Source organism: Corythoichthys intestinalis, chromosome 18, assembly GCF_030265065.1.
Source record: "Corythoichthys intestinalis isolate RoL2023-P3 chromosome 18, ASM3026506v1, whole genome shotgun sequence".
NCBI lineage: Eukaryota > Metazoa > Chordata > Actinopteri > Syngnathiformes > Syngnathidae > Corythoichthys > Corythoichthys intestinalis.
This window is the reverse complement of record NC_080412.1, coordinates 9,237,060-9,263,463: the sequence shown is the minus strand read 5'-3', so window position 1 is coordinate 9,263,463 and position 26,404 is coordinate 9,237,060. Positions and strand designations below refer to the sequence as shown.

At 38.7% G+C, this 26,404-nt stretch overlaps 1 protein-coding gene across 2 annotated transcripts in view; it reads right to left on the bottom strand.

Annotated features, from left to right (window-relative positions):
* The window catches only part of mark4a (MAP/microtubule affinity-regulating kinase 4a), a 101,213-nt gene that overhangs the window by 31,337 nt on the left and 43,472 nt on the right, over positions 1 to 26,404 (bottom strand). For both annotated transcript variants that reach the window (XM_057820508.1, XM_057820509.1), the window contains exons 4-11: positions 24,094 to 24,142; positions 23,951 to 24,016; positions 17,548 to 17,618; positions 17,415 to 17,471; positions 16,730 to 16,966; positions 9,295 to 9,414; positions 9,102 to 9,201; positions 2,449 to 2,558 (exon numbers count right to left, since the gene is read on the bottom strand). In XM_057820508.1, the coding sequence (XP_057676491.1) occupies positions 2,449 to 2,558; positions 9,102 to 9,201; positions 9,295 to 9,414; positions 16,730 to 16,966; positions 17,415 to 17,471; positions 17,548 to 17,618; positions 23,951 to 24,016; positions 24,094 to 24,142 (810 nt within the window). The remainder of the gene's footprint in view (positions 1 to 2,448; positions 2,559 to 9,101; positions 9,202 to 9,294; positions 9,415 to 16,729; positions 16,967 to 17,414; positions 17,472 to 17,547; positions 17,619 to 23,950; positions 24,017 to 24,093; positions 24,143 to 26,404) is intronic.

Sequence of the window (26,404 nt, the reverse complement as noted above, 5' to 3'; positions counted from 1 at the left end):
GTATCGGCGCCCTCTTTGTTGGTAGTCACCGATACCATCAACCACCCCCTGCAGATACTGATATCAGTATCGGTGCATTTTTAATAGCAACTTCCTCATTCCTAATAACTTTGCCATCATGTTATCCCTATAACTTAGCACCCCCCCCCCAAAAAAACATCTGTCCTCAGGTGTTCATGTGTTCACGGTCATAAGCCTTCTCCAAATCCACAAAACACATTTGGACTGAATTGGCAAACTCCCATGCCCCCTGAAGCACCCTTGCGAGGGTAAAGAGCTGGTCCATGGTTCCACGGCCAGGACGAAAACCACATTGTTCCTCCTCGATCTGAGGTTCAACTATCGACCGGACCCTCCTTTCCAGTACCCTGGCGTAGACTTTCCCGGGGAGGCTGAGGAGTGTGATTCCCCGATAGTTGGAACACACCATCTGGTCGCCTTTCTTAAAGATAGGGAACACCACCCCGGTTTGCCATTCTAATGGCACTGCCCTAGATGACCACGCATAATGCAGGTGTAAAAAAAACAAAAAAACTGCCAGTGGTTGAAAGCAGCGATGCAACGTAGGAAGAGGAGCTATGCCAAGATGCCTCAGAGCCCAGCAGTGGGTCGCCCAGAGGTAGTACGCAGTGAGCCAGAAGTGCAAATCACCAATTTCATGATGCAATGCAATATGATATCGATAGACTTTGGGCGAGATAGGATATTTGCTTATATTACAAAATCTGCAAGAATTTGATTTGATTCATGGGCTTTCAATCGATTTAATATGATGAACACATTTAACACAACCAGTTACATTCAACACAAAGCAATAAAAAAAATATGTCGCAATATTATACCAAAATATTTTGAGAATAAAGTTACACATTGTAATATATGAGATTAAAGTTGTAAAACTACATATCTTTGCATGTTACGAGAAAAAAATGGTATTCTTACGTAATATTGCGAGAAAAAAAAAACACGTACTTTAATACTACATAAAAAGTCCGAATATATTATAAATATACTACTCAGACAAGTATTTTGTCTCCAGTCGTTTATTTAATTTAATTTATTTATTTGTTACTCACGTTATTTATTTATTCATCAGTCACGTAAAAAGTATCTTGTTGAACCTCACAGCATCTTATTTTTTACTTAATTTTATAAATATGACTTTTCTGCCCTTGTTTGATTATAATGTTGACTTTTGTGTTGCAAGCTTTTATTTTTGGCGCAGGAAGTCATACACACATGCTTTTTATGGAAAATAATTCAATTATTTTTGTTCTGATGGTAATAATGTTTAGCTGTGGTTGTGGGTTTAGGATCACCATTTATTTAGAACATTTCAGTTATTTTTTAAAATTCATTTTAACTTAACATTATACTTATGTTCCAATGTGCTAATATGCTTTGTAAAACAAAATTCCTGTTCAATGGGTAAAAAGTTTTTTTCTTTTTTTTTTTTTAAACCCAGATATCTCAAAGTAACACATTTACAGCTGTAATTGAAATAACGTGATACTGTGAAACCGTGATATTTCGTTTTAAGGTTATCATACCGTCAGAATCTCATACCGGCACATGCCTAATCACGCAAGCGCACAAATTCACAGTCCGAGATGCCCTGAGCAAACTGACACGCATGCGTAGGAGCATCAAAACAAATGACCACACATGCTGGCTCAACGTCATTCAAGGGTGATCATATTTTGATTTTCAAAAAGAGGACACAAATAACAGACTTAAATAATCCCATTTTAGTCTTATATTCAAAGATTATATGGCTTGATAGCATGCACGCACTGTCTGTGCATGACACACACACATATGAACAGTTTGCCCCGACTCTCGGCCGTGTTAGCAATCTTGGAATATTGCTAATTTAGAGCATAGAGAAAACCGAGCATTCTCAGGCTTATCCTCAACTCATTTTATTTCTTTTAATGACTCTTGTTGTCAAGCCCGCCCCTTCCCCAAAAGCCGGGTTCAAACCAGGCGCTAAAGCTAATGCACAGCTGCAGCGCTACCGTAGTGCCGTGTCTCTCTCGCTCATTGCTGACGTAATTGCTGCATGAATTCCGATTTGGGGGACTTGACAGTTCAGACCGTGGCCACATTAAAAAAATGTAGCCCAAAATGGATTTTAACCACATGCGAAAGTGACCTAAATCGGATTTGAGATGGTCCACTTTCATGCGACTTTTCCCGTTCAGACCGTCAAAGTAATGCCTCACTCAAAAACAGGAAAAAATCGGATTCGTGCATTAATACCTGCGGTATGAACCTAGCCTAAAAGACTTTTTGAAATACTGTGTTAAGGACCAGTGGGGGACTAATAAATATAAATCAAGCCAATCCCACTTGACAGGTATCAAGGGCAAGAGATGTAAATTCAATTACATCATATTTCCTTATACATGTACGTATGATAAATAAATGTAGATACAATTAACTCACATCGCCTTTGCGGCCCAGCAGTAAGTAGGTAGCAGTGACTTCATTGTATTTCTGATTGAGCAGAGAGTCCTTGATTTCATCAGGGGTGAAGCCCATGCCAACCATCACCTCTGAAACATAAGCAGCAGTAAATGGTGATGTAAATCATCCTTTGCTGACAACTCCGATCATATTCTATGTGGATTGAAGATGAAAAAAGTCAATTTTCTCTTTTCACAGGTTCTTAATTCCCTTAATGAACTGGAGATGCCGACACACAATTCAGGAACAAAACAAAGCAATCGAAACCTCAGCTAAATGCATTTATTAAGAAAAGAACATTTAATAGCTGACTTAGAGAAGATCTGCCCCGACCTTCCAATGCATACACTTTTTGTTATTCCAAATGCAAATCAGCAGGCCCGCATGTTAACCCTCACAAGAAAGTGGAATTTTACTAGCAACTAGGGGTGTAACTGTACACAAAAATCTCAGTTCGGTACGTACCTCGGTTTTGAGGTCATGGTTCAGTTCATTTTCGGTACAGTAAGAAAACAAAATGCAAAATATAAATGTGCTAGTTGTTTATTACATACTTTTGTGCTTTCAACAATAGGAACAGTAGCCTATACAAAGCTAGAATTCTGAAAGTCATGGGTATTTAAAGATAATAATCCAACAACAGTTTGCCTTTCCGACCCCACGTATTGGTCAGCTTTCTTTCTGAAAGAAAGAAGAAAAAAGAAGTCCTGTGCTCAAGAGAAAAGCAATCCCAATGACAAAGTTTTAAACATGTATTTTACAAAGGAAATGCCCAAGTGATTTTTTTTTCTTCTAATGAACAGTTTTCAAAAGCTTTATTGGTGGATTTTCTCAAGTTAAAGCGCCACACAGAAACTAATAAATTTAATTGTGTACCGTAATTTTCGGACTATAAGCCGCTACTTTTTTCCTTCATTTTGATACATGTGGCTTATAGTCCAGTGCGGCTTATTTGTTGATTTTTTTTAGGTAACACTTTATTTGACAGCGGTGTCATAAGACTGTCATAAGATCATCAAAATTATGACATGACACTATCATGGACATTGAATTGCTTATGTCATTAAGTGTCATTTGGCAAATTATGTCACTAACTCAATTTTTGTCCATCTTGGATCTTTTGCATCCATTCAAAAGTGAGATCATTTGCCGGATAACACTTAATGACATCTGTTATAAGCATTCATAATTGCTCAGGACAGAGACATGTTATAATTATGATTGTGTAATGACAGTCTTATGGCACCACTGTCAAATAAAGTGTTAGCAAATACCATAACTAGCAATTGATGAAACAATTGGAACAGTAACTGAAGAAATATTTAGCACAGAACATGATTTTTGATTGTCATTTACATCTGTAGCGCTGCAATGCATGCTAAGAGGCATGTTGGATGACAACAGTCAATAGCAGGTGGCAGCAGAGGTTGACTGTCTCCCCCAAGGGAGCATTGATGGCCAAATGAAGCTTCTTGAAGCAATAAAGCTATGCAGTAATTGGTTCAAAGTTTAATGATGGTTCATTTGGTCTTATGACAGTCGGTCGTATGACGCCGCTGTCAAATAAGGTTGTACCGGTTAATATCTTTTGGTGTAAATATCCCATGATACAGTGAGGACAGCTGCGGTTTATAATCCAGTGCGGCTTATCTATGAACAAAGGCCGTTTTCGTGCCAAATTTGGTGGGCTGCGGCTTATAGTCAGGTGCCCCTTATAGTGCGAAAATTAGGGTAAGCAGGATCTGTGTATTATTCTTATTATTTAATTAAAGGTGTTTAGCTCATTTCAATTTATTTTATTTAAATGGGCTATTATTTATTTTATTATGTGTTTGTATTTTACAAATGTGATGTTGTATTCATTTATATTGTATATTTTATGTTGTATAACTTTAGTTCCTATGTGAATATTAGTTCCTACATGTTTCGTTGTGGTAGGAGGGTTTTGTATTGAACACGGGGCCATGTTGGCTAATATTATAGCAGAGAAGACAACCGTAAATCAACAAAGACAAGTCAACTGTGCCCCGATCTACCACATCTGATCTGATTTGCTTGCAGTTACAGAGGTCAGACACTTTCTGTAGTTCTTTACCAGGTTTTCACGTATCGAAACAGGGATTTTGGCCCATTTCTCCACACAAATCTTCTCTAGATCTGTCAGGTTTCGGGGCTGTTGTCAAGAAACACCAGGTTTCAGCTCCATCCAAAGATTTTCTATTGGATTGAGGTCTGGAGACTAACTAGGCCACTCCAGAACCTTGAAATGCCTTTCACGCAGCCACTCCTTGGTCAGCTTGGTTGTGTGCTTCGGATTATGGTCATGTTGGAAGATCCAGCCACGACTCATCTTCAAGTTTCTGACTCAGGGAAGAAGGTTGTGGCTAAAAATCTTACGATACATTTGACCATTCATCCTTTGCTTTATAGAGTACAGTCATCCTGTCCCCTTTGCTGAAAAGCAGCCCCAAAGGATGAGGTTTCCACCCCATACAGTACTTCACAGTGAGGATGCTGTTCTTGGGATTGTACTCATCCTTCTTTTTCTTTCACACATGACGAGTAAAGTTTGCACCAAAAAGTTCTACTTTTGGCTCATCTGACCACATGACTTTCTCCCATGACCCCTCTGCTTTATTCAGACGGTCCCTGGCAAACTTCAGACGGGCTTTCACATGTACTGGCTTCAACAGGGGAACCCTCAGAGCAATGAATGATTTTAAACCATTGCACCGTAGTGTTCTGTTGACGGTAGCCTTTGAAACTGTGCATCCAGCTCTTATCATGAGTGATGCCCCACGAGGAGAGATTTCACATGGAGCCCCAGTCTGAGGTATATTATCAGTCATGTTTAGCCTTTTCCATTTTCTAATTGCTCCAACTGTTGATTTATTTTCACCAAGCTGCTTTTCAATTGTCCTATATAGCCTTTTCCAGCTTTGTGGTGCTCAACATTTTTTTTCTCTGGTGTCTTTTGAAAGCTCTCTGGTCTTGCCCATGGTAGCAGTTGGATTATGACTGACTGTGGGGTGCACAGGTGACAATATTGAGCTCAAACGGGTGGTGAGTGGATGGTTACTCATGGGATAAAGGTGGAGTTTTGTAAGGTATACTGAAAACTTTTTGAGTGTCATGATTATTGCTGATTCTCAGGGGTACAAATTTTTATTTTTTAGATTATGTCTATGAGTGGAAAAGCATCAACAGTATGATTGAAATTTCAGACTTCTACCTATTTTCTAAGAGGGCAAACTTGTAAAATCTCTAGGGGTACAAATACTTCTCCTCACTGTATATGTGAACAATTATCTCTGCAGTATACAGTACAACAAACATTAAAGCTACATTATCACTGCTCCAGTCCATGTTGTTTTTGGCAGCCCTTTTAAATTTGGTCTGTCTTTTGGACGAAAATACTTATTAGTCTTAATCATATTTTAGTCATCAAAATGTGTTTGTCTTCAGCTAGTTTTGGTCGATGAAATATCATACAAATTTCATCTACTTTTAGTCGACAGTTACACAAAATGTTTTCGTCTGTAAAATTCAAACGTTTTATTCCAAAAATAAAGGTTTAAGGCACTTTCGAATGAACATAGACAGATGAGCACAAGTTGTAACGTCTATGAGGACTTCGCCAATCTCGTTATGAACACACTTAGTAGGAAAAGCATTTCATTATTTTCAATTAAACCCAACTAGAAGCAATGACAACTGTATGTAAAAATTGTTGTCCAAGCGTTTAAGAGGATGCTCGCCATGCTAGTTGATACTAATGCTAATGCGACGAGTTACATTTAATGTGTGATGATCACTCAGCACAGAACTTTAAAGGCTAAAGCAATATTAGATATTCTCTCTTTCCAAAATAGGAAAACAAATCTTACCATGTGTTTCCAAACAAGCAAGATGGAGTGCAGCCTAACTAGAAACTAGGGCTGTCAAAATTATCGCGTTAACGGGCGTTAATTAATTTTTAAAATTAATCATGTTAAAATATTTGACGCATTTAACGCACATACCCTGCTCAAACAAATTAAAATGACAGCAAAGTGTCATTTCCACTTGTTACTTATGTTTTTTTTGGTGTTTTGCCGCCCTCTGCTGGCGCTTGGGTGCGACTGATTTTCTGGGTTTCAGCACCATAATTATCATTGACATCAACAATGGCGAGCTACTAGTTTATTTTTTGATTGAAAATTTTACAAACTTTATTAAAACGAAAACATTAAGAGGGGTTTTAATATAAAAATTCTATAACTTGTACTATCATTTATCTTTTAAGAACTACAAGTCTTTCTATCCATGGATCTCTTTAACAGAATGTTAATAATGTTAATGCCATCTTGTTGATTTATTGTTATAATAAACAAATACAGTGCTTACAGTGGGGCAAATAAGTATTTAGTCAACCACTAATTGTGCAAGTTTTCACACTTGAAAATATTAGCGAGGCCTGTAATTGTCAACATGGGTAAACCTCAACCATGGAGACAGAATGTGAAAAAAAAAAAAAAGAAAATCACATTGTTTGATTTTTAAAGAATTTATTTGCAAATCATAGTGGAAAATAAGTATTTGGTCAATACCAAAAGTTCATCTCAATACTTTGTTATGTACCTTTTGTTGGCAATAACGGAGGCCAAACATTTTCTGTAACTCTTCACAAGTTTTTCACACACTGTTGCTGGTATTTTGGCCCATTCCTCCATGCAGATCTCCCCTAGAGCAGTGATGTTTTGGGGCTGTCGTTGGGCAACACGGGCTTTCAACTCCCTCTACAGATTTTCTATGGGGTTGAGATCTGGCGACTGGCTAGGCCACTCTAGGACCTTGAAATGCTTCTTACGAAGCCACTCCTTTTTTGCCCTGGCTGTGTGTTTGGGATCATTTTCATGCTGAAAGACCCAGCCACGTCTCATCTTCAATGCCCTTGCTGATGGAAGGAGATTTTAACTCAAAATCTCTCGATACATGGCCCCATTCATTCTTTCCTTTACACAGATCAGTCGTCCTGGTCCCTTTGCAGAAAAACAGCCCCAAAGCATGATGTTTCCACCCCCATGCTTCACAGTGGGTAAAGTGTTCTTTGGATGCATTTCAGTATTCTTTCTCCTCCAAACACGAAAACCTGTGTTTCTACCAAAAAGTTCTATTTTTGTTTCATCTGACCATAACACATTCTCCCAGTCCTCTTCTGGATCATCCAAATGCTCTCTAGCGAACCGCAGACGGGCCTGGACACACTGGCTTCAGCAGGGGGACACGTCTGGCAGTGCAGGGTTTGAGTCCCTGGTGGCGCATTGTGTTACTGATAGTAGCCTTTGTTACTGTGGTCCCAGCTCTCTGTAGGTCATTCACTAGGTCCCCCCGTGTGGTGCTGGGATTTTTGCTCACCGTTCTTGTTATCATTTTGACGCCACGGGGTGGGATCTTGCATGGAGCCCCAGATCGAGGGACATTATCAGTGGTCTTGTATGTCTTCCATTTTCTAATAATTGCTCCCACAGTCTTCCTAGCTTGGTGCAGATCTACAATTTTGTTTCTGGTGTCCTTCGACAGCTCTTTGGTCTTGGCCATAATGGAGTTTGGAGTGTGACTGACTGAGGTTGTGGACAAGTGTCTTTTATACCGATAATGAGTTATAACAGGTGCCATTAATACAGGTAACGAGTGGAGCCTCGTTAGACCTAGTTAAAAGACGTTAGACCTCTTTGACAGCCAGAAATCTTGTTTGTAGGTGACCAAATACTTATTTTCCACTCTAATTTGGAAATAAATTCTTTAAAAATCAAACAATGTGATTTTCTGTTGTTTTTTTCCCACACTCTGTCTCTCATGGTTGAGGTTTACCCATGTTGACAATTACAGGCCTCTCTAATCTTTTCAAGTAGGAGAACTTGCACAATTGGTGGTTGACTAAATACTTATTTGCCCCACTGTATGTACAGTATGTTGAATGTATATATCCGTCTTGTGTCTTATCTTTCCATTCCAACAATAATTTAAAGAAAAATATGGCATATTTTATAGATGGTTTGAATTGCGATTAATTACAATTAATTTTTAAGCTGTGATTAACTCGATTAAAATTTTTAATTTGACAGCCCTACTTGAAACACATCCTAAACTCCAGTGAGGAGCACATCTAACGTGAGTAGGGTTGCCACCTTTCAGTAATAAGTAATAAGGGACGCCCCCCTCGCGCCCGAACCTGTACAGGCAGAAAAAAAAGGGACATCCCCAAAACTCCTAAAATGCATAGAAATGTATCTATTTATATATATTCCGTATTAGTTCAATACGGAGCGCAACATTTAATTCCCAATTATGGATCGTTCCTTATTTCAAGAGACAGGTGGCAACCCTAAATGTGAGTGACACGACTTAAACACTGCTACGATGCAACCTGAAGTACTCCACGTACAATATGAAAATGTCACGCGTTGTGAACATATGACAGAAAAGATGTCACATTTTTGTCTCGTTGCACTCTAGTCAGATGAAAACTAGCATTCGTTTCGTTGTTGTCTCCCAAGCCACCTTTTTAGCACGTCATGGTCCCGTCAACATCATTAAAGAATTGTTATCGTCATTGTCGACTAAAACGACAATTGCTCCAACTGACTCACCTATGCGAGCAGGATCGCTGTAGTCTTCAACAGGTTCTATATGAGGCTTTAGGTCCTCACCCTCATACCCTGAATTTATCCACTTGTCCTTCATGACTTGCTGCGTAGACATAAAAACACAGTCCGCTTTGTTAATATTGCATATGAGGTTCACTCAGTTTATTTTTTGTTGGGTTCGGGGGGTGCTCCTCACATCTAGGGTGCAGCGTTTGGCGGGATTGAGCACCAGGAATCGCCGGAGGATCCCTTCACAGTCTGTGGACATGTAAAAGGGCACGCGGTACTTTCCTCTCAGCACACGCTCCCTCAGCTCCTGTTGGTTACAGGATACAGATGTTTAACATTGGGAGGCCTCAGAGAGGGGGAGACATATTTTGAAGGCACAACAAGAAAATGTAACATTGTTCACAATGAGACCTCAAGTGGCAAATTGAAACGTTGGTAGTAAAATCAAGATTTATTGACCAAACCTTGTCCATACCTGATCCTGTGGAATTTAAGAGAGGAGAAGTAGCAGAATGAGACATAAAGCATATTGTTTGGTAAGATCGATTTCACTGCAATTTTTCTTATTAAAATTTGGTAGGAAATCCTCTTAATATACAGGTGGACAACTCAAGGCCCTGGGGCCAGATTCAGACCGTCACATTATTTTGCGGGGCCCACAAAGTAAATCATTTTCATTGACTTCATGTTTCTCGCGACAGAAATTAGATAATATAAAGTCTTTCTAAAAAAAAAAAGTAAGAGAATGTTTACTTTTTTAGTGTTTTCTAAGTACAAAAAAATGAATAAATAAGCTCTTCGGTGGCAAGGCGGCAGGGGTGGCTCTGGATGTTGTGGGGCTGTCATGACTCACACGCTTCTACAACATTGCGTGGACATCAGGGACAGTGTCTTGGATTGGCACACCGGCGTGGTGGTCCCCCTTTTTATGAAGAGGGACCGGAGGGTGTGATCCAATCATAGAGGGATCACACTCCTAAGCCTCCCTGGTAAAGTCTGTTCATGGGTGCTGGAAAGGAGGGTCCATCGGGAGGTCGAATCTCGGTTTCATAAGGAGCACCACAGTTTTTGTCCTGGCCGTTGAACAGTGGACAAGCTCTACACCCTCGGCAGGGTCCTCAAGGGTGCGTGGGAGTTCGCCCAACAGGTCTACATGTGTTTTGTGGATGTGCAACTCTTCTGCTTTGAGAGGAGCCAGCGGAAGTGGCTCAGGCATCAGGTTCCGATGCCTCCTGGACGCCTACCTGAAGAGGTGTTCCGGGCATGTCCCACTGGCCCAAGGCCCCGGGGACGACCCAGGATGCGCTGGATAGACTATGTCTCTCAGCTGGCTTGGGGATGCCTTGGGATCCCGTCAGAAGAGCTTGTTGAAGTGGCTAGGGAGAGGGAAGTCTGGGCTTCCCTGCTAAAGCTGCTGCCCCCGCGACTCGACCCGGAGTAAGCGGTAGATAATGGATGGATAGATGGAAGTTAAAAAATAAATAAATTGTTTTTGTGTGTGATGAATAACTGTTTCACGTTTTCTAGTTCAAAATGCTAAAATTTTGACAACATTCTCTAATGTGATAAACCTGAAGCGGGTAGTAATGAATAAATAATTACTTGTAAAAGAAAACATTTCAGACATCAAAACATTAAGTCGGATGAAAAAGAACTTGGAGGGTAAAAAGGAAAGAGTTCTCCCACCCTTCCTCTTTACCATGCTGTTAAGTGATTCACTGCCTGGGAAGATGAGGGCCAGTATCCAACAGCTTTAAGGATTATTTAAGATTTGTTGCTGGCATACTAAAATGGACAGCAAGACCATAAATGAGAAAGCTTTTATTTTATCTTGCCAGTTTTATTTTTATATTACCAGAAAAAAAAAACGGCATTTAAAGAAAATTGTAATATCAGTTTTTCATTGCAATTACAATAGTTGTCACACCCTTTACTGTGCATCTGCCTTGCAGAGGAGGTAACAGACATAGTGTCTGGTTGCTAATGCAACCGGACCTCATTGTAAAACATTATTGCAGGCTTTGGTTGCATTTTTTCAGGCTGGACTATAGCCTAAAAATTCACTCATTCATAAGGTGTTAGTCTCTGTGTCAAGCAGCTGAACAGGACAGGTTTAAAAAAAAAAAAAAAAAAAAAAAGGTGTTTGTCCCGGCCACTGATTTTGATGGATATTTTAATGACACATTTAATGACACTTTAATTTGATTTCCATTTTAATAAATGAATGTCACATGTAAGTATTTACTTCAATATATTTCTCATTTCGGGCCTCCATATATGAACATAACAAAGGGTAAATACAGTGGTTGATTTCTACAGTAATTACTATGCATAGCTGGTATTTTATTGTACTACAGTATAGTGTATGTGTGGTCCGCTTTCCTTTGTTGCACTCGGAATTGACATCACGCTCGTGCTATTTTCTGGTAGTTTCGAGCGTTTCGAGCATCCATCCATCCATCCATCCATCCATCCATCCATCCATCCATCCATCCATCCATCCATCCATCCATCCATCCATCCATCCATCCATCCATCCATCCACCCACCCAATTTTTTACTTTATTTTATTAATATAACCTATAATACATGTTTTTGGATAGTTATTTTGAGAGGGGGGTAATTAGGAGTACTGAAAGAGTTAATTCCGACTTATGCAGAAATCAAGTAGGACCAGAACTCGTTCGTAACCCGGGGACAACCTGTATATGTATACAATATTTCAATATATATATATGTATACAGTACTGTGCAAAAGTTTTAGGCATCAGTACTGTATATTTTTATTATATTATGTATATACAAGATATACTGTATGTATATATTTTCCCCAAGTGGAAGCTTCCATGATCCTAATAAATTTAATAATTAAAAAAATATATATACAGTACTGTGCAAAAGTTTTAGGCATTTGCACAGTACTGTATGTTAGTGCTGTCAAATTTATCGCGTTAACGGGCTGTAATTACTTTATTTTTAATTAATCACGCTAAAATATTTGACGCAATTAACGCATGCACGGAATGACCCGTTCAAGCGTTGCCTCAAACAGTTTACAATGACGCCGTATTAGCACACTGAAAGCGAAAAGGCAGAGAAATGCGAGTGGACACAGGCGTTCATTGGACCACGCCTTTTATTGGCATAAGCTTTGGCAACACTTTAACAACAAATATAAGCATTGTTGCGGGCGACATGGGGAAGAATAACAGGAGACGATCTTTATCTTAACACGCTTAATTGAACACAACGCAGACCATACTGTATACCGTTTGCAGCCACCACTGATAGTCATGGTTGCCCAGCTTCCCAGCATGCATTTGGGCGGAACAGTTAAGTCGCTGCAGCATAATTTAGTGAAAGCACAACAAAAATAATATTCCTATCTCTCACAGGAGACGATCTTTTTCTTAACACGTCTAATTAAACACAACGCAGAACATACTGTAGACCATTTGCAGCCACCACTGACAGTCATGGTTTGCCAACTTCCCATCATGCATTTGGGCGGAACAGTTAAGTCGCTGCAGCATCATTTAGTGAAAGCACAACAAAAATAATATTCCTATCTCTCAAAAAATAATGTTCACGAAAAGAAAAGCATTCAATGCAAAGAGAACTGGCATTCCCAATCAAAATAGTTATGCAAAGTACACATAAAACTTACTCAGACTTTACCTTGGCTAGATCTCTAATTTAGAGCTGTCCCGACTAGTCGACGTAGTCGACGTCATCGGTGACGTAAATCCGTCGACGAGCACAACATCCCGTCGACGGTTAATGAATGGTTAAAAAAAAATACATGCGTGGAAAGTTCAGAATGTCGGATGCTATGTATGCAAGCGGGGAAAGCTGCACAAAGCCAAAAAAAGCGCGCCAGAGTGTCCAAAACATTGACTTATTACAAAGAAACAACGGAGGGTACACTCTTCTGTCCTGTCTCTTCAATGCCAAGCTTGGCTGCACGTCGGCCGAGAATAAACACCTCAAGCGCCGTCACCGTTTGTAATTTTTTTTTTTTTTTTTCATTTTTTGTACACCAGAGGGTGCTGTCGCCATACTGAATAATAATGTTTCATTGACAATGGGCCTATAAGTGCTATTAGTATTGTCCTTAATCCTAACTGAAAGGTTTATTTCATGTTATGGTTTATTTTATGGTATAGAAAATTATATAAGGTTAAAAGGTCATAAATATATACAGTGATTGCACTCAAGGGAGAGATTGTCAATGATAAGGTAATAAATTAAGGTAAAGGCAATTCATTGATATATAAATAAGGTTTAAAAGGAAAAAGGTGAAAAGTTTTTGTTAATTTCTAATTGTGTTGTTTTATTTGTGTGCACCATAGCTCTTACAGTGTGATTACATCAAGGATGGAATAAAAGTTGTAAACCATCAGTTTAAGAGACCACCTTTTCAATCGGGATGCTACACTAGTTAATTCTATCAGCATTTGAACTCATTGTTTATTTGTGATTTATTATTATTTATGTGTTTATTTGTACTTTAATAAATAATTTAAGTGTTCCAATATGTTTTTTGTGAATTGATAAGCGTCAACAAAAATTTCATTGCTAAATTAGTAAACAAAAACAAAAAAAAATATATATTTTTTTAATTATTAGATTAGTCGACTAATCGTAAAAATAGTCGGCTGACTAATCGGGAAAAAATTAGTCGTTTGGGACAGCCCTACTCTAATTAATTTAAAACTCGCCATTGACACCTTGTAGTGTATTTCAATCACTACTTTACATGGTTAAAGACACTGTGGAAGAACGGCAGGGGGCCCGATGTGATGTCACCGCTCGGCGACGTCAACAATGGCGAGCTACTAGTTTATTATTTTGATTGAAAATTTTACAAATGTTATTAAAACGAAAACATTAAGAGGGGTTTTAATATAAAATTACTATAACTTGTACTCAAATTTATCTTTCAATAACTACAAGTCTTTCCATCCGTGGATCCCTTTAACAGAAAGAAAGTTAATAATGTGAATGCCATCTTGTGGATTTATTATAATATAATAATAATAATATAATTGTTATAATAAACAAATACAGTACTTGTGTACAATATGTTGAATGTTTATGTCCGTCTTGTGTCTTATCTTTCCATTCCAACAATAATTTAGAGAAAAATATGGCTTATTTTAGAGATGGTTTGAAGTGCGATTAATTACGATTAATAAATTTCTATGGTGTGATTATCTCGTTTTAAAAATTGTAATCGTTTGACAGCCCTAATACTGTATATATATACAGTGGGGCAAATAAGTATTTAGTCAACCACTAATTGTGCAAGTTCTCCCACTTGAAAATATTAGAGAGGCCTGTAATTGTCAACATGGGTAAACCTCAACCATGAGAGACAGAATGTGGAAAAAAAAACAACAGAAAATCACATTGTTAGATTTTTAAAGAATTTATTTGCAAGTCATGGTGGAAAAAAGGTATTTGGTCAATACCAAAAGTTCATCTCAATACTTTGTTATGTACCCTTTATTGGCAATAACGGAGGCCAAACGTTTTAAGTAACTCTTCACAAGCTTTTCACACACTGTTGTGGTATTTTGGCCCATTCCTCCGTGCAGATCTCCTCCAGAGCAGTGATGTTTTGGGGCTGTCGTTGGGCAACACGAACTTTCAACTCCCTCCACAGATTTTCTACGGGGGTTGAGATCTGAAGACTGCCTAGGTCACTCCAGGACCTTGAAATGCTTCTTACGAAGCCACTCCTTTGTTGCCCTGGTTGTGTGTTTGGGATCACTGTCATGCTGAAAGACCCAGCCAGGTCTCATCTTCAATGCCCTTGCTGATGGAAGGAGATTTTCACTCAAAATCTCTCGATACATGGCCCCATTCTTTCTTTCCTTTACACAGATCAGTCGTCCTGGTCCCTTTGCAGAAAATCAGCCCCAAAGCATGATGTTTCCACCCCCATGCTTCACAGTGGGTATGGTGTTCTTCGGATGCAATTCAGTATTCTATCTCCTCCAAATATGAGAACCTGTGTTTCTACCAAAAAGTTCTATTTTGGTTTCATCTGACCATAACACATTCTCCAGCCCTCTTCTGGATCATCCAAATGCTCTCTAGCGAACCTCTGTAGGTCATTCACTAGGTCTCCCCGTGTGGTGCTGGGATTTTTGTTCACCGTTCTTGTTATCATTTTGACACCATGGGGTGAGATCTTGCATGGAGCCCCAGATCGAGGGAGATTATCAGTGGTCTTGTACAGTATGTCTTCCATTTTCTAATAATTGCTCCCACAGTTGATTTCTTTACACCAAGCGTTTTACCTATTACAGATTCAGTCTTCCCAGCCTGGTGCAGGTCTACAATTTTGTGGTGTCCTTCGACAGCTCTTTGGTCTTGGCCATAGTGGAGTTTGGAGTTTGACTGACTGAGGTTGTGGAACGGTGTCTTTTATACCGATAATGAGTTAAAACAGGTGCCATTAATATAGGTAACGAGTGGAGCCTCGTTAGACCTCGTTAGAAGAAGTTAGACCTCTTTGACAGCCAGAAATCTTGCTTGTTTGTTACTGACCAAATATTTATTTTCCACTCTAATTTGGAAATAAATTCTTTAAAAATCAAACTATGTGTTTTCTATTTTTTTTTCCACATTCTGTCTCTCATGGTTGAGGTTTACGCATGTTGAAAATTACAGGCCTCTCGAATCTTTTCAAGTAGGAGAACTTGCACAATTGGTGGTTGACTAAATACTTATTTGCCCCACTGTATATATAAGAAAACAATGATGTGTTATTGTATACATGCATATATTATTAATAATATAAAATTATACTATATATATATATAATAAGAATAAGAATAAATAATAATAAGTTATATATGTCTATATCATAAATACACTGCTCACAAAAATTAAAGGAAAAAGTGTTCCTTTAATTTTTGTGGGCAGTAAACAGGTATATATAAAATGTTTATTAAATAATAATAATAATATATAATAATAATATACTGTATGTATAATATATAAAATTATAATTTTTAAATAAAATACTGTATTTAGTTATTATTTTAAATGGAAAAAATCTGCAATGGATTTAGGGCGAGAAGTTTAAAGTGAGAAGTAGCGAGGGATCACTATACACTATTGTGTAGTATTTTTGCCTGTTGTAACCTGAAATGTCTTTCTTATAGGCCATGTTTTCCCGTTTGAACATGTCATAACCTGAAAGTAACATTTGAAGAGACATTTGCAAGTAGAGGTACCACTGTACAATGGTGAACTGCCGCCGGAAGAGATGGCTGCACGTTGTTTCAGCGCCTAACTGTTGTATTGTGAATGGGGATGAGTTAAACTCTGCAGTGAGCCCAGCTAAAAAAAGGGGAGTAAAGTATGGCAATGGTGGCATTGCACCTATCACTAGTTGTCTGTCCTGGCGTATTTACCTTTAGTTTGTGCGTTTGATTTGCTACTTTTTGTTCTGCTTATGGTAGTTTGTAAGGAGAACAAGTTTATGTTGAATAAATACTCCATAGTTTGGGTCCTCCTAATTGGGTCCTCCGCTCATCCAGAACTGTAACAACTTTACACAATTGCATATTCTACCGACTAGTAGTCTTCCCTTCCCAACCACTTGCCTTCAAATTCTGCCCATCAAAAGGCAGCGAGCCGCTGACCAGTGTGTACAAGATGACTCCCAGACTCCAAACATCCACTTCGGGTCCATCATATTTCTTTCCCTGGAAAAGTTCTGGGGCAGCATAGGGTGGCGAGCCACAGAATGTGTCCAGCTTGTTTCCCAGTGTGAACTCATTGCTGAAACCGAAATCGGCTATCTTGATATTGGCATCGGCATCCAGCAGGAGATTCTCCGCCTGTGTAAATTGTTGCAGAGGATGAGGAGGTAAATATGGAAGAAGAGTGTATGGAGTGACAATGGAAAAACAGCAGGATAGGAGAATAGGGGGGAAAATAATAGGACGAGGAAGGAAAAGTGTAATGAGATTAAGTTGAAAGACAAAACGTACATTGCAAATTTTAAAAAAAGGATCTATAAGGCAGATGGAAAGGGGGAGGGGTAACTGCATGTTGTCCAACAACACAGATACCTTCACGTGACTCATGCGTGTACTGAGTGCTCAGTAATCTATTAGAACACATGCCAGCATTCGCCCATTTTTTAAATTCTCCATACTGTGTGATTAAGACGCAACGGGGCCCTTTTCACACACAAAGATTAGGACTAGTCTGAGATTATGACTTGAACTAGCCTTAATCTCCTATTTCTAAAGGCGGCCCAAAACATCTTCTTCACTTTCTTACCTTTAAATCTCTGTGGACAATATTCTTAGTGTGGCAATAGTGGACAGCAGAAACAATCTGTGAACAAATAATAATGATGCAACATTAATTTGAATTCATTTTAATAAAGAATAGTGATTTTTCTCTGTCCGACCTGTCGAAATTTGGCTCTGGCTTCAACCTCCTTCATTCTTCCATGAGACACGAGGTAGTCAAATACTTCACCTGTGAATGTGGACAGGTGAGTCAGTAAAACAAAACAAAAATCAAGGGGGACAAGCCACCCAAATGCCATAAGTGTTTATTTAATTACTGGTGCTCGCTGATTGGTTATTGGGATTTGTTATTACTCTGAATGGAATGTTTCACTGCCTTGCATTAGCATTTTCTATTTGAGTCGTTTTGTCCTTCGTTCCTATCAATAGTGCAAAGTAGTTAGAGGAGGAACAATGTGTTCTTTACTTGTTTCCTCACCATTACCGAATCATGAAACATAATTTGTCTTTCCAAAGTGTAAGCAACCAACTACTATGCTACAGTGGTCTGAAAAAGTATCTGAAACTTTTTGAATTTCCCACAGTTCTGCATAAAATCACAATCAAATGTGTTGTGACCTTTGTCAAAATCACACAGATGAAAAAACAGTGTCTGCTTTAACTAAAACCACCCATAAATCAATAGGTTCAATGAGGATAGTATGCAAACAATGACAGAACAGGGGAAAATAAGTAAGTGAACCTTCACATTTAATATTTTGTGCCCCCGTCCCTTTGGCAGCAATAATTTCGACCAGACACTTCCTGTAGCTGAAGAAAAGTCTGGCACATCGATCAGGATAAATCCTGGCCCATTCTTCTCTACAAAACTGCTATAGTACAGTCAGATTCCTGGGATGTCTGGCATGAATCACTGTCTTTAGGTCATGCCACCAAATCTTAATGGGGTTCAAGTCTGGTCTTTGGCCACTCCAGAATGTGTATTTTACTCTTCTGAAACCATTCTGAAGTTGATTTACTTTGGTGTTTTGGATCATTGTCTTGTTGCAGCATCCATCCTCTTTTTAGCTTTAACTGTCTGACACACGGCCTCATGTGTTCAAAACATCCTGATCAACTTTTGAATGCATTCTTCCATTAACGATTGCAAGTTCTCCAGGCCCTGAGGCAGCAAAACAGTCCCAAATCATGATGCACCATCCACTATGCTTCACAGTGGGGATGAGGTGTTGATGTTGGTGAGTTGTTCCATTGTTCCTCCACACATGATGTTGTGTGTTACTCCCAAACGATTCAACTTTGGTTTCATCAGTCCACAAAATATTTTGGCAAAACCTCTGTGGAGTGTCCAAATACCTTTTTGCTAACATTAAACGAGCAACAATGTTTTTTCAGACAGCAGTGGCTTCCTCTGTGGAGTCCTCCCATGAACACCATTCTTGGCCATAGTTTTACATATAGTTGGTGTGTGCACATAGATATTGGACTCTGCCAGTGATTCCTGTAAGTCTTTAACAGACACTCTAGGGTTCATTTTTACCTCTCTGAGTATTCTGCGCTAAACTCTTGGCGTCATCTTTGGTGGACGGCCACTCCATGGGAGAGAAGCAACACTGCCAAACTCTCTCCATTTGTAGACAACTTCTCTGACTGTCAATTAATGAACATCCAGACTTTTAGAGATAGTTTTGTATCCTTTCCCAGCTTTATACAAATTAACAATCCTTGATCGCAGGTCGTCAGACAGCTCTTTTGACCGAGCTATGATGCACATCAGACAATGCTTCTCATCAAGACAATTCTTACCAGGTGTGTGTTTTATAGGGGGAGAGCAGCTTTAAACCACACATCAGTGATTGGGCACACACATGACTTAAATTGTTTGGTAAAAATTGGTTTCATTTGCTCTTTAAGTCCCCTTAGGCAGAGGGTTCACTTACTTATTTTTCCACCTTCTGTCATGGTTTGCATGCTATCCTCATTAAAATATGAAAACTATAAATGTTTGAGTGGTTTTAGTTAAAACAGACACTGTTTTTTCATCTGTGTGATTTTGACAAAGATCAAATCACATTTTATCGTGTTTTTATGAAGAAATGAGACAAATTCCAAAAGGTTCAGATACTTTTTCATACCACTGTAGCACAGTAGTTCACTTCCACACTTGTCTTGCACACTTACTGGACAGCTCAAACTACCAACTGAGCAGAAAGAAGCATCTATGTGATAATATAAGATACAGTATTTTATACGGTACATATTAGGGATGTCCTGATCACATGATCACTCAGAGGATCGGAATGAGGTGAAAAGGATCGGGTTTTAAATTTGAAAAATGTATATATTGATGTTTTTCTGCTTCATTATTTGTACAGCCTCTCACCCTCCCTCCTGTCGAACAGTGCGACTTTCGTGGTCACCAGTGCAGCTGGCGTTTGGTAGTTAAAGCAGTAATGTGAAGTAATTTCATAACATGCCAAATAGGGTCACAATTAAAGTAATTAAACATTGTCCAACAAATAAAGCATGAAAAAATAATTTACATGTCGTATACTTGACAAAATAATCGCGTTTCCGAAGTTCGAACCTGAAAGGGGACGAACCCGGAAGTGATATGTCACACCGGGAACAGCGATGGCAGCTCTATACATACGGCCACCATACAAAGCCCTTCAAACAATGATTCAAACAGCGATATAAGCGATAGATCGAGCGCAAGGGAGGAGATCCAAGTTTTTGAAGAGTTGGAGGAGGAAGAGGAGGTTGGAATTTTATGTTGGACCTAACATGTATTAGCCAGACGCTAATCAGGATGCAAACAATGTGCCTAGACTACTTGACATGGAATGGATACATCAAGATTACAACATTGGTAAGATATAGGCTGTTATTATTTTCATGATTTGAAGATGCAGGCATTTGCACATAATTTTATGTTTTTGTCTATCTGATGACATTGTTAAAAAAAATAATAATCAGACTTCATGTTCATTTTGGCAGATCCGGCAGCTCTCGTGCATATAAAATAATAATATAAAAACGTTGGTGGGAAAGAAGGAGATGAGCCGTTGATGGCTTCCTCCCCTTTATTGTGGCAACAATAAGTAAACAAAATAATAGCGGACTGCCGCCACATTCGACCGCGAAGTTTTTCTTCTGGCTGATCTCCTCCTCGCCTCCTACTGCTCCAACGTCTCTTAAACGGATCGTGCAGAGTGTCTTGTTATGAGCTTTTTGTTTACAAATGTATCAAACACACGACGTGCTGACAACTTTGTTTCTTTATTAACACATGGAGCTAATAGTACAACACGGCTCGGGGCTCTCGGGAGGAAGTGGTATCTAATGTCGTGAGGAAATGTAGTTTTTTCACACAAGCGAACAGATTACAAAGCACCACTTCAGTGTTGTCCCGAGACTACATTTCCCATGATTCACCGCGTGACCTGCATGCTCGCTGATTCGCTGCCAGACATTAAAAGCAACACGCATGTTGTTGTCACCTGTCAGCGGCTCTTGTACGTAAAACACAAACGAGAAGGCTATCAAGCGATCACCGTGAAAGAAACGCCGAACCATACAAATGCAATGCAATGCTTGAAGCATGAAGGTGGAAATACATAATACAAATACAAATAAATGTGCACAAACTCACCGGCGGTGTGTGTCACTTACTGCAACGTGACCGTGAATTACCGCGACGCCGACCCGCTTATATGCACATCCACACCCCTTTCCCAATTGACAGTGGACTAACCCTTTCGGACAAGATCGTAGATGACGCACAATTTAAACACGCTTAACCTAGCGAACGCAACAAGAACTATGATCAGGGATTACCACAAGTTAACTTTCGGCTAATGTCGCTAGCTTATACTGTTCATTCCACAACAGTTGGCAGCTCTGCTTTGACAACGTCATCAGTCATCTATCCAAAAATCACACTTACTTTTTGGCAAATCCTTGATCATAAGCAGACCGGTTAAGGAAGCAGGCATCTTCGAAGTGTTTGCAGCAGAGAACACTACTCGATGATGGCGTAAAATTCATTCGCTTCGTGCGAACGAAAGATGTCCATTTACGTGCCCTGCTATCCTTTGGCCACCCATACAACTTTTCATTTGAGTGAGAACAAAACATCGCCACACACTGCCGTGGCATCTTACCGAGAAGCAAAGCAACAAACAATACTGTTCTATGGCGGACTTCCCTTGCACTTCCTGGTGTGACGTAATTTCCGAAGATTGCCGAAGAAAAGCATTTTCGTTGTCAAGGGCGTTGCTATGGGTTAAACAAAGAATCTGGAAGGGTTGCGTTAAAAAAAATAATGAAAATATGCTTAAAACTGTTTAGCCATTGATATTATTCAAAAACATGGTTGGCCAACCTTACTTCACATTACTGCTTTAAAGTTAACGATGATTGACAGTTTTGTAGCTTTGATCTAGCCTTCTTGTTAGCTCTACGATCAAAGGCACAAATGTGTTAATCATCTTTAAGTGTTCTGTAGCAACTCATCTATTAAGTAAGTGAGAGGCTGTTCTCGGCAGCATGAGCGTCAAATAATTTATGATATGAACGTAAAACAGTCTATATTCCTGATTAAAGGCAAAAAACGGGCAGTTATTCATTTTACGTAAATATTTCAAGCTAAAGTTAAAGCTAATTTTTTTCATTTATTTTTTCACAACGTGTAAAAGTGCATGCATGGTGCTATTTTATGTGATAATTACCTTGAATCCTCGACCAAATCACTCTTGAGACACTCCTGCCTGCTTGTATGCAGTAAAACTTTCGTCCTGTTTCTGCCTAAATCCGGCGTTAGAACGTAACGTGTGTTTGAGTTTATTACAGTGAAAGCCACAACAACGCTCTGCCTGGGCCGGCCCCTTACGGTAAGGCGTGGCGCAATGCCTGTAGGAGCTGTCTCGTCAACTGATGGTGATGTCTAAAATTAGGCGCACCAGTGCAACCAATGAAAAAGTAAGTATGGAGCCTTGGCAATATCATAGACTTCATAATCATATTGACGGGACACGGGGCGCGAGGCCAATTAATAGGGGGCCTATCCCTGTCGAAGATGACTGATTGGAAACGCAGACAAAGAGCTTTTTACGTTGACAATTCTTGAGAATAAATGCTTAAATCCCTTAATTCTTTATAGCTATAGACGAAAAAAAAAAAGTCTCATTTCTTGGTTAAAAGCAAAAAAAAAAAAAAAAAAACGGGCAGTTAGCATTTATTTTACGTAAATATGTTGAATGTGCTGCTAGTCTTTAAGCCATTGTAGCGCCGCCTTATCACCACAAAGAGCTTTTTACGTTGAAAATTATTGTGAATAAATGCGTAAATCCCTGAATTCTTTATAGAAATGGATGTAAAACAGTCTCGATTCTTTGTTAAAAGAGCAAAGAACCGAGCAGTTAGCATTTATTTTACGTAAACATGTCGAATGTGCTGCTAGTCTTTAAGCCATTGTAGCGCCGCCTTATCACCACAAACAGCTTTTTACATTGAAAATTCTTGTGAATAAATACTTAAATTCCTGAATTCCCTATAGATACAGACATAAAACAGTCTGGATTCTTTGTTAAAAAAGCAAAGAACCGGGCAGTTAGCATTTTTTTTAACGTAAACATGTTGAATGTGCTGCTTTAAGCCACTCGAGTGCCGCCTTATGACCACAAATTGCTTTTTCCAGTGAAAATTCTTGTGAATAATTGCTTAAATCCCTGAATTTTTATAGATATGGACGTAAACAGTCTCGATTCTTGGTTAAAAGCAAATAAAATGGGCAGTTAGCATTTATTTTACTTTAATGTTGCTAAGTATGACGCCAATACCATAGCGGCTAATTTCTACCGTTGATTTATTTCACAACGTAACAAAATGCTTGCATGGTACGAAAAATATAACTACCTTGAATCCTTAACAAATCATTCCTGAGACAATCCTTCCCGTTTGTATCTGGTACAGCTTTCGTACTTTTTCAACCTAAATCCAGCGTTAGATCGCTGCGTGCCTGTGTTTGAGAATAATTCATGTGGGCAGGCCCCCTACTTGAATGGGTGGCACAGTGTCTGACAGGTGTGACCCATCAATATAATTATGAAGTCTATGGCAAAACTGTATACGTATATCGCAATGTTAAATTTTTTCAATTATCGTCCAAGCCTAATTTTTATATTGGTTTTTTACTTTTGAAGGGCTAAAAAGTAACAAAATAATCCTGAAATACAAAGGCATTGCCAAAACATACATACGTAAATAATATTCTTTTTCATTCTGTATCACTCCCGGAAAAAGCGGAGGAAGTACTGTAAAAAGTCCAGAACTTTTGTTCATATAAAAACAACACACAAAAAAAAAATTTTTTTCGGTATAGGTTCGGGACTCGATATCTACAGATTTTCGAAAATAGGTGACTCGGTCTTAGGTGCAAAAATATGCGATCGGGACATCCCTCTTCCATATATATATTAAAGAAAGGCATATTTTCCCTCTCATTTTAATTGAACGCCACACAAACTAGTTTCTGAACATGACTGCTCAATTACCCACCTCCGCTGGCATACTCCATGATCAGGTAAAGGGTCTTATCTGTCTCAATCACCTCAAACAGCTGCACTGTAGGCCAAAACAGAAACAGATGAAAATCAATCATCAATTCATACAGATAAAATTGTGAACACCTCAAGTCTTACCTATGTTGGGGTGATTTAAGCCTTTCATTATTCGTACCTCCCGAAAGAGCTGGAAAGAAATAACATGCTTTTAATAATCATAATAATATGAAGGTAACAAAAGAAATTCTGTATTTTTGTTGTCACCATTCAATCATTTGTACATTTAAAAAATATTTATGGACAACAGCTACACTTCCCTCCAAAAGCATCAGAAAAGTGAGGCAAATTTATACCGGTATAGTGCATTGCTGTTTTCGTCAGCAATGACGATAACGAAAATATTTCGTCGACGAACAATTTTTTCATGACGATGACGAGCTAAAAACGGGGCTTGGAAAGGAAGTGAACCAAAAATGCCCCATAATCAACAGGAATTGACCCAATATGAACAGGAAGTGAACCCGAAATGCCCCAAAATTAACAGGAATTTACCCAATATCTACAGGAAGTTCGAGATGCCTCAAAATCAACAGGAAGTGACCCGGTACATCAACCATCACAGCAAAGCTACCATCACAATTTCTCCAGGAATTGTATTTTCTAGTATTAGTTCCCTCCTAATGATTAAAATGCCCCTAAAGCCTTACCAAAATTTCCTCGGTGCACATTATTTTAGTGCTATTGGTATGCTCAAGCATTATGTGGACTATTCCTATCACTTGATAGTATAAGGTCAAAGAGAATTACAAATTAAATTAATTTACAAGAAAACACAAAAATCAGCTGTGCATGTGACATGTAAGCTTAAAAAAATATGCCGTAATACACTCGTTGTACAAATTCTTACAACAGGAAGGTAAGATTAGTGTCAGGTTTTTTTTCTAACTCGCATTTCCTCAGTTCTCCCCTCATCTAGTCTCTCCCTCCTCCATCTCTAGCAGTCTTCTCCTTTCGCAAAGGCTAACGTCACTGTTGCCATGGCAACCCAGGTATTAAGCCCACAATCTTTCTCCCCTTCTCCAGCTGTGCTTATGTGAATTATGGGATATGTAGTGCTGGTGTCTGATCTCCTACACCATGCATTCCCAGCAAAACCATGTTACCTACAGTAAATTGTTTGGTAGATCTACAATAAAACTCACACTAAAGGACATTACACTCTAGGAGTTTAAATTGGATGTACTAAAAGCCCTTTTCAGCATTTTTAGTATAAAGGAACACAACCTCCTCCTGCCATTTCAGAGAAATGCCTTCATGGTGTTAGTGCTTAAGTGACCCATCTGTGTCTTCTCTTTCCTCTGTTGTCCGCCCCTCTACATCACTGATTTCCCTCTACAAGAATTTCTGTTGAGATTATGCTAATGTCAGTCTTTCTTCTGAGAATTTATGGGTATTTAAAACACAAATTCACCAAAAGCAAATTGTAATTGTAAAACTATAATTTCCAAATCCTCTCCCCTGATCTAAATGTGGCATGAAAGTCTATCACAACAGCTGGTCAGTCAGTGGAAAACTGGGAAAACAGGATAGAGTACAAACTGGAATGAAGGATTTAGTAATTTTACAATGATGTAAGCACAGACACAACAACCTAAGGTTATGGGATGTCACTGATCAAAATAGAAATGGCTATACAATGGTACCTCTACTAACGAAATTACCGTATTTTCGGACTATAAGTCGCATTTTTTTTCATAGTTTGGCTGGGGGTGCGACTTATACTCAGGAGCGACTTATGTGTGCAATTATTAACACATTATGATATCATTTCACATGTTATTTTGGTGTTTTGGAGGGACACAGATGGTTTGGTAAACTTGTTAGCATGTTCTTTATGCTATAGTTATCTGAATGACTCTTAATAGCTATGGCCACGTTCTCCTTTTGCCTTTGGCAATGTGTGTTCAATTGTACCGTATTGGCCCGAATATAAGACGACTCTTTTTCAAGACTCAAGTTTGAAAAAAACACTTTTTGAACACCAAATTAAATTTTATACAGAAAATAATTACAGTACATCTGAAACAAATGATTATAACAATATATTTGAGAGAAAAGGCATGTTATTTTGCCTCATTCAAATCTTAATATCTGAATATTTAAATATGTAAACTAAAGCACAATCACATTCATAAATGAATGACTTCTGGTTTTTGAAATGTAAATAAACCAATCTATTGTGATAAAACAACAAAATTGCAATAACTGCATTAACCATCAAAGTGAAGTCTAACTGTAACTGTAGTCTTGAAACAAATCTGAATAAGGAAAAACATTACAATAAAACATTGCATTGCAATTACATTGCCAACTGGTTAAACTTGAGAGTAGCTGAGATCTGTCAGGACAGAACATTGCTTCAATGATATCTGGCGCAATCTAGCGTCGT